Raw genomic sequence first — 9,402 nt, forward strand, 5'->3', positions numbered from 1 at the left:
CAATGAAACCCATTTTCAGTGCTTGCAAGTGTAAACTGCACTACGGTTACATTCTCACTAAAATAGCTTAGCCATGGGGGAAATGTGAATACATTGAACAACAAATGCCAAAGCAGTAGCATTTCCACTTTACTTAACAGCATTGTGTTCTTTTGCTAAGATCCAAGAACTGTTTACCATCTCTGATCCTTAATCTGAGCGATCAAACACAGAAGGCATGAACGTTTTTTTAATTACTTCACCGAACCACAGTCTATCTGAATTCACATCAGCATTTTCATCAGAGTGTACCATAATCTTTGCTTTGTACTAATTTATTTTCAGGTAGAAGAAGCCAGTGTTGTGAAACCTTTGCAGTGTAAAGTATGAGCTGCACTCAAAAACTGCAGCAATAAATGGAACATCAATTTACTGTCTGGTAGCTCCCTTGTTCTTTTTAAGCTGCTGAGCGGCTGGTAATGTTGATTGATCACTCCTCTGCTGTTACTGCGAGGCTCGTTTCACCGCCGCAATAGCTGTATAACATTTAACAAAACAATGTTCAGTCAGGTCATCTGGACGTTTTTTTTTTTTGCTGGCATTTCGTCGTTCATCCAAAGGACTTCTTCTGTCTGAGGAGACACCACAGCCATCACAAAACTGATTCCCACTAACAGCATACTCCATAGTGGAAACCAGTTTGCTTGTGCTAAGATGCCTCCGGGGCCCATCCTCTCCCCCGTCAGTCCCAGACAGTCATGCAGAAGTTGTTCAGAACACTAAAAGCGTCCAGATGACCTGACTGAACATTGTTGATTTTTACATGTTTAACAGAACATTTTAGCAGCCCTGCAGTGAAAATCAAGTGAAAAAGCAAACATCATACCTGGTTTCTGTGTGCACACATTTATTCTATTGTTTACTATTTTTTTGTATTTGCAATGAAAATGTGTAATATTAAAAATATTGATTTAAAATTGTTTTAGATTTCCAATGAGATCAGTCTAGGTTTCTTTTTTTACTTCAATCCCTTTTTTATTTCATGTTGTTTTTCTATATTTTGAACTGTCTGATTTTTTAAATTTTATTTCTGCTCTGTCATTATGTAACGCCCATTCTTCCTCTCAGCGTCTCATTAAAACTCAAAATCTGCAACTTTCTATCTAATGTGATACACCTTTATATTTGGCCAGTTTTAATCATATTAGATAAAAGCAGAAGCATTATTAGATTTTCTTTTGTTTAAAAATATACAAAGTTTTAGACTTTATGCTATCTTTGGATAGACTTTTAGAAATGGCTCCTCTTCTGTAGCATCACGAGGCTCTCTGTCTCTCCCCTCTGAGAGTGGATGTCCGAGCGAGAGCTGGGATGTGGTGAAAGGGCAGACAGGGTCGGCTGCCTCCATCACTCATGCTGCATTGACAGCGGAGAGCCTGCGCAGTCGTGCATCTGATCATCTGACCGCCCTCTTTCCTCGCTCCTGTTTTCACTTTTGCCCATCTCAATTTCTCAACAGCTCCAGATAAAACACACAGTGACCGAGGCCGAGATCCAGAAGCTGAAAAACAAGGTAAGGGGCAGAATGTGGAGGCAAAACGCAGAAGTTTGTCAAAGTTCAGAGAGACTGGGAATGTGAGAGGAACATGAGCAGCTTGATGGAAGTACATATTTAGGTTAATTGTATTCGTTTAGGTCAGATTTATTTTGTCTGCATTTTTATTTTGACGTTTCTCATCAGGAGGTCACTTCATAGTATTAGGATGCAATTCTCCTTTTATAAGCAGTCAACATTTTTTTTAATCTAATTTCATTATGTTTTAAATTAATGAGGTGGGAGTCAAATGATTGAATCAAGTGGTGCCTAGAAATCCCATTAAAGGGTAATGATGGTTTCCCGTTACCATGGAAATGAACTTAAGCAGTTTGTGCTCCCACTTCTGATTTTACCCTAAAAAGACAATTTGCAGAGCACTTAAATTTTATTAGCAGCTGTCGCTGAAGAGTTTATTATTAGATTTTGTTGTAAAATCCTGAAGTTTAACCACTTAATCTTTTATGTAAACTACACAATCTTATGAATTATGAAAGTTATTGCTAAAAACAGGAAACACCTCGATTATTCTTAGTGAGCAATGTAAAGTCTGTGTGTTGTTCATGAAGGTGCTTCTACTTACCTGCAGTTGGCATCAGTGGAAAAGGAGAAGCAGCGCTGGGAGAAGGAGAAGAGCCAGCTGAAGGCCAGCATCGAGGAGAACAAGGAGAGAATGCTGAAGCTGGAGAGCTACTGGATCGAAGCGCAAACTCTCTGCCACACCGTCAACGAACACCTGAAGGAGGCCCAGGCCCAGTACCAGACTCTGGAGAAGAAGTACAACAAGGCCAAGAAACTCATCAAAGACTTCCAGCAGAAGTAAGTCAGCCCAGGTTAAACATCAGACCTCTGGGTGTGAAAATCTCATAAATTAAGTTTTAAACTGATAAAACAAGGTTTGTTTCATATTTATATATTACATTGCGCTGTGGGCTAATTATTCAATTCAGTTCAGTTTATTTCTATAGCACCAAGTCACAACAGAAGTTATCTTAGGACACTGAACAGAAACACTCATATATAAAAATAATAATTTAACATTATTTATCTGAGGATCAGACAGCTTTGAGTTTAACTCCATCACAGACTCTCATCTTGAACAAGTATGAAGGTGACAGTGGAAAGAAAAAACTCCCTCATGAGGAAGAAACCTTTAGCAGAACCAGGCTCAGGACAAGCGACCATCTGCTTCGACCTGCTGGGTTTGAGGGGACAGGAATGAGGAACAGATACACAATGGCAGGTCAAGAATCACATTAAGATAGAAATAGTATCAAATGAAAACTATTCAGTTTTAACAATTCATTTAAAGAAATGAGGTCAATTTGTCCTGTACTAGTCCAAGCCTATAGCAGCATAACAAGCCAACCCTAACTATAGGATTTATCAAAAAGGAAAGTCTTAAGTCCAGTCTTAAAACTGAACAATGTGTCAGCCTCACGGACAGAAACTGGAAGTTGGTTCCACAAGAGAGGAGCCTGATAACTGAAAGATCATCCTCCCATTCTGTTTTTGGAAACTCTAGGGACCACGAGTAAACCTGCAGTCTGAGAGCGAAGAGTGCTCTGTTAGGAAAATATGGAACAACAAGATCTCAAATATAGAGGGAGCTAGGTTGTTGAGAGCTTTGTAGGTTAGAAGTAAGATTTTGAATTCTATTCTGGATTTGACAGGGAACCATTGGAGAGAAACTAAAACTGGAGAAATGTGATCTCTTCCACTAACTCCAGTTAAGACTCTGGCAGCAGCATTTTGGATCAACTGAAGATGTTTTAAAGAAGTATTTGGACATCCAGATAATAAACCATTGCAATAGTCCAGTCTAGATGTGACAACTGCATGGACCAGTTTTTCTGCATCATTTTTAGATAAGATGTTTAATTTTAGTGATATTACGCAGGTGGAAGAAGGTAGTTCTAGTAATGTTGATGTTGTTGTTGATTTAGTTGATGTTTTTCTTAGTTCATATCTTAGATCTTATTACTGTTTTTCTTTTACATTTTATTGTTGGATGTAACTGGGACCCTGTGTACATAATTTCGTTCCACCACATGTACCACATGTGGTGTGCGAATGACAAATAAAGAACCTTGAATCTTTGAATCCTTAATGTGGGGGACAAAAGACATGTCCTGATCAAAAATAACACCAAGATTTTTAACAATAGAGCTGGAGGACAGATTAATGCCATCTAAGGAGGGAGAAAGACTGAAAAATTAATTCCTAAGATGCTCATGTCCAAAAACCAAAATTTCAGTCTTGTCTGTGTTCAAAAGCAGAAAATTTTGGGCCATCCAGGTTTTTATGTCTTTAAGACATGCTTGTAGTCTAAGTAACTGATTAGATTCATTTGGTTTCATGGACAAATATAATTGTGTATCATCAGCATAACAATGAAAATGTATCCCATGCTGTTTAATAACTTTACCTAATGGAAGCATATACAAGGTAAAAAATATTGGTCCAAGCACTGAACCTTGAGGAACTCCATGACTAACTTTGGTGTATGAAGAAGATTAATTATTTACATTTATAAATTGGAATCTATCAGATAAATATGATTTAAACCATTTTAGAGTTTTTCCTGTAATCCCAATATCATATTCAACCCTCTGTAATATAAAATTATAATCAACTGTATCAAATGCAGCACTGAGGCCTAACAGGACCAGTATAGACACAAGTCCATTGTCTGAGGCCATGAGAATATCATTGGTAACGTTCACCAGTGCAGATTCAGTGCCGTGTTGAGCTCTAAAACCTGACTGAAACTCTTCAAACTTATCAAATAAACTATACTTTCAGTCCAGAAATGCAGAAATACTTTATTTAGAAAATTATATCAATATACACAATAAAATATTATGACTAAATGTTATGCGATTAATATGATTGCATTATGTATACATACACATACACACACACACGCACAGTATATGCATTATATATAGAATACAAAAATAAATGCAACACTTGTTTTGTTCCTATTTTTCAGGAGCTGAACTCAAACATGTAAGACTTTTTTTACATACACAAAAGGCCTTTTTCTCTCAAATATTGCTCATAAATGTGTGTCAATCTGTGTTAGTGAGCACTTCTCCTTTGTGGAGATAATCCATCCACCTCACAGGTGTGGCATATCAAGATGCAGATTAGACAGCAGGATTATTGCACAGGTGTGCCTTAGGCTGACCACAATAAAAGGCTACTCTAAATGTGAAGCCTTATCACACAGCACAATGCCACACATGTCAGGTTTTTTTAGGGAGCGTGCAATTCAATTCAGTTCAATTCAATTCAGTTTATTTATATAGCATCAAATCACAACAAAGTTGTCTCAGGGCACTTTACAGGAACATTCACATACATAAAAGCCAATTAGTAAAGTTCTCTATCTCTATCAATTGGCATTAACATTTTCTCTGCAGAACACTGCTCTAATCAGGAAGTGAATGTTCTTGTTTTACAACAGTTTGTGCACATTTAGGAGTCAGCAAACAGTTTCGGTTTTATTTGACAAAGCCCAGGTGTCCAGGCTCTTAACTCAGAACTGGAGATGTGAGCAACAAAACTTTCCTTCTGAAAATGCAAACTGCTTTTCCTACATCGTAAGATTTTATTTCTTTGCATAACTCTCACATTGACATGTTTATCTAGAATTACCTGTATGTTTTAATGGTCAGACGTGACGGGATGCATTTTTCCCATCACATTGGATAACAAATGGATTAATACATTGTATAAAAAACAAATAAAAAATAAAACATTTGTTACAGTTCAAGCCGACAGTACAATCACTGCTGCTGAACTAAGCTATCTTTCTCTTTTGTCACATGTTCAGAACAGTTCAGAATTACCAGTATAGTCATCAGTTCCATAAACACATATGAAAACTCTTATTTCAATCTCTTGGCTGTTTTTATTTTATTTTATCCATCTGCTTCAAGTCAAGTTGTATAATTATAAGTATAAGTATAAACTCATACAATAAACACTTAAAAACTAAAAGTTGTCACTGAACCCAGATGTTGCTCTGCCAGTGTGATTTAGCATCATTTCTCATTTGACACACTTGGAGAAACAAAAGGCTTTTCACTTGGGCACAGCCTGAACTTTGGTGCCAATATCATCATTTAATCTTACCCTCTCAAAGTTCCATGTCGAAGCCAAACTCCAGGAAAACATAAAACATCTTGCAAACTTTAAACATCTGAAAAATTAAACCTTAATAAAAGTGATTCTGCTCACGTTTCAACTTGATTCAGTCATGTTATGGAAAACTGAATGTTTCTGAGTTGTATCTTATTTCCACAATAATAGCCAAGTTTGCAGTCTAATGCAGTTCAGCATTTCTTTTTTTTAACGGTAATTCCTTCAGTCAGTCCCATCAGAACCCTTACTTTGCAGCGCCAGTCAGATGGACTCAATTTGTTCAGGCCCAGCCGGCCAAATGGAAACAAACTGATGAAACAAACCCTCCATGCGTATCTATAGCTGAGGACAGAGCTGCAGAGAAGAGGCAGTGAGTTCATAGACCAATAAAAAGATGTCTGTTTCTCTGAGATAATTGATGTACAAGTTTCTCACAAACATCATATATTAATCAAATATAAGCATGAAACTGTGAATGCATCAATATGTAGACCCTCAGCACATTGAAATTCACACCTTCTCCTTTTTTTCCTCCAGAGAGGTGGAGTTCATCCAGAAGGAGGATGCAGAGAGGAGGCGGCTGGAGGAGGCTGAGAAAGTTCACCTGGCTGAAATCCAGGGACTGCAAGTCAGGGTAACATCACACTTCTTTACACTGTTATACAGCTCATTGCTCATGACTGTTCACATTTTTTGCCTCTCAGATGTTAGAAAAACCCAGGTTCTACCAAGCTGCATTCGTGAACATGATAACCTGTGCAAAATTATTCTTATCAGAACTCATCGTATTGTGTAATCATTTGGAGGATGTGTAATTGGACAGCTGATGCAGACAGCTACTCTGATTTATTACAGCCATGGAAGCTCTACTTGTGTTTGAGTGCAAGCTCAGCCAGCCTCTGCAAGAATTTTCAACCGAGCGAAAAACTCGAGTGATGATCTTTTCGTTGCATCGTTTATTTTGGTGCTTTAAAGCAGTTTTGACAGGTAAATGTCTACAGCTCATTAACACTGATTGGTTCCTCTCTGGCAGATTGCAGCATTAGAATCTGAGTTAATGCAGCTGATGAAGCAGAATGGCATCCAGGTCAACAACAACAACAGCAACAGCTCTGAGAGGCTTGGCGCTCCGCAGCACAGCCCCAGCAGAGCTGCAACAGAACCTGAAGGTCTGTTTTTCAAGGTTCTTACTGGACTTATCACTGCAGCATTTCATTTCTTTTGTTTAGGAGGCAAAGATCAGAATCATGTTGGTCATGGATGTAAATGTCATGACATAGTATGGTCATGGTAGTCAAAGACAACATATCCTCCTCCACAGCCAACTCAGGCATGGGTGGAGAAAAGAATCCAGTCGCTGCCACCGAAGTATCCAGCTGGCGTGCCTGAAATAGAGATTTTATTTCCACCAATTCTGCAGACAACTGCTCAACTCTTATGGAGAGGCCCTGATCAGATTTCACTCGCCTCTTCTTAGAAGGAGCCACAGAGACTGTGGCCTCATTCCGGCACTTTGAGCGCCTAAGCGGGGCCAACTGCCCTGAAGGCGGAAGGTCATTTCCAAGCTCAGGGTGCAACTGGGCCAGCCGAGCCACCCTCACAGCACGGGGCATGTAACTGCAGTTCATGTAGGAGTTCTCCAACAGAGCCTCCACCAGGTGATCATGCCCAAGGCACAGGTCATGACCATCATCTGCCTGGAGTGTTGCCCCACATTTGGTGCAACAGAGCCATCCCTGTTCGGAACTGAACTGGGTCCAAACGCAGGCAGAGAAAACAGGCTAAGATTGGGAGAGGGGGCGAGAACGCTACTGTCACCAATCAAAATAAAGAATAGTGAATCAACAAAGAGGCTGACACCGTCAGCTACGTCCAGAATACAGGATGAAAAAGAATTAAAACTGGGAGAGGGTGCGAAAACGCTGCCGCCATCAGTTAAAGAAAAAACACCAAACGGAGGGAGGCTAACACCATTAGCTCAATCTAACACTGATCTCAAGGTTTTTTTTTTTTTTTTGTTGTTGTTTTTTTTTTCCCTTGTCATGTCCGGCATTGTGACACTTAGAAATTATTGTCTGAGTGTCAAAGTGAAGCCCAACAGATTTAATTTCACAAGCAGAGCATTATGGCCGGCCTTAATGCTCCACTTGATATAAAAATTAAATTTTATTAGAATATGCTTTGGGCTTGTTTCAGATGTAATGGACATGGGGATGAAAAACAAAGAAGATAACAAAGCAGAAAAGTGAGAGAAGGGTTAAAAGGTAAAGAAAGAGATAGGAATAGAGGAGAGAGAGAGAGATAAAGAGAACACAAATCAACATCATTGAAGTCTGACTGTAGACCTGCGGAAAGAAAAAAAAACGAGACAAAACCGAGAAACCACAACAACAAACAACATATATAATGATATAACATCATTAGAAAGTATTTTATACAGTACATGGTAATACAAGATATATTTAGTGGCCACCACAACCCAACTGAGTGGGTATCTGATAAACACCTGAATCTAAACACCTGTGTGAGCATGTTGTCACTATAATGTTTCTCCATAAAAATGTTCAATAGTGGATGTGGGGACCCACAGACCCATCCCCACAGGACATGATGATAACACAGGGAAGACCGGAACCACAGACACACAGAGGCCCCCAAGCCCGGAGCTCCAGGAGTCCCCCAACAGGGACACCCGCACCTCCCAGAAAGAGAAACAAAGGGAAGCCCCAGGCGATCCCCAGCAACCACAATGCAGAAACCCCCAGGAGGCTGCAGTGACGAGTTCACAGGCCCCACCGGCAACCCGCCCCTCCAGAGTGGATCCGGCCATGGACACCGAGCCCCGAGTCCCGAGATCATACCACCCCCCAACAGAGGCCCGACAGAGCCAGGGCACCCAGGCCCCGGCAGGCAGCCACCAGGGCGGGCCCGCACACATCCCACCACCCAGTCCCAGCTGCTGAGAGCCGCCAATGCACCGGCGGCAGGGGGGCCCACCACCGGAGGGGAGCATGACAGGGGGAAGTTGACCCCACATTAAATGGGAGGACAAAATTGATCCAAGAGAGGGGACCACCTAAAACCCAACCCGAGACATAAACAGGCACACAGAGACAGCCCGACAGAGCCTCTGTTGGACTGTCCATGCGCCCCACCCACCCAACAGTGACCGCAAGCCGGCCCAAGGCCGAGGGCCAGAGCAGCAGGGAGCAGCAGCTGAGGGAGGCCAGCCCAGCGCACCAATGATCAGGCACCCCTACAGCCCACACCACAGGCCCGGAGAGGCCCCGGCACGCCACCCATGCACCCACACACACACACAGCACCCCCCACCGCGAATGTCACATCAGGCCGACCAGCCAGCACCCCGTCAAAGCAAAGCCACGCCCCTGACCGCCGCCATGCACCACCAATGACCACACGCACACAACCACAGCCGACCCCCCGCCAGAACCCGGCAGCCACCCCAGCCTTATGGCCGGCCACTGCAACCAGGAACCCTAATCAAAAGATCCAAACAACCCAGGGAGAACCGGAGCACCGGCCCCACCCCCAATTTCCCCTCAAGGCCCAACATCCACCCATAGCCCAGACCCCAACAAGGCAGCCTACCCCCCCTCCCTGCCCCCGACCCCAAATGTCAAACCAAGAATGAGGGTTTAAGGGAAAAAAAAAAC

At 41.7% G+C, this 9,402-nt stretch overlaps 1 protein-coding gene across 1 annotated transcript in view; it reads left to right on the forward strand.

Annotated features, from left to right (window-relative positions):
• The window catches only part of ppp1r9a (protein phosphatase 1, regulatory subunit 9A), a 59,366-nt gene that overhangs the window by 36,063 nt on the left and 13,901 nt on the right, over positions 1-9,402 (forward strand). Inside the window, exons 7-10 of the mRNA XM_037693255.1 lie at positions 1,499-1,552; positions 2,163-2,392; positions 6,263-6,359; positions 6,759-6,894. Coding sequence (XP_037549183.1) covers positions 1,499-1,552; positions 2,163-2,392; positions 6,263-6,359; positions 6,759-6,894 — 517 coding nt within the window. The remainder of the gene's footprint in view (positions 1-1,498; positions 1,553-2,162; positions 2,393-6,262; positions 6,360-6,758; positions 6,895-9,402) is intronic.

The sequence above is a fragment of the Nematolebias whitei genome, chromosome 19, assembly GCF_014905685.2.
Source record: "Nematolebias whitei isolate Nwh7 chromosome 19, NemWhi1, whole genome shotgun sequence".
Classification (NCBI taxonomy): Eukaryota; Metazoa; Chordata; class Actinopteri; order Cyprinodontiformes; family Rivulidae; genus Nematolebias; species Nematolebias whitei.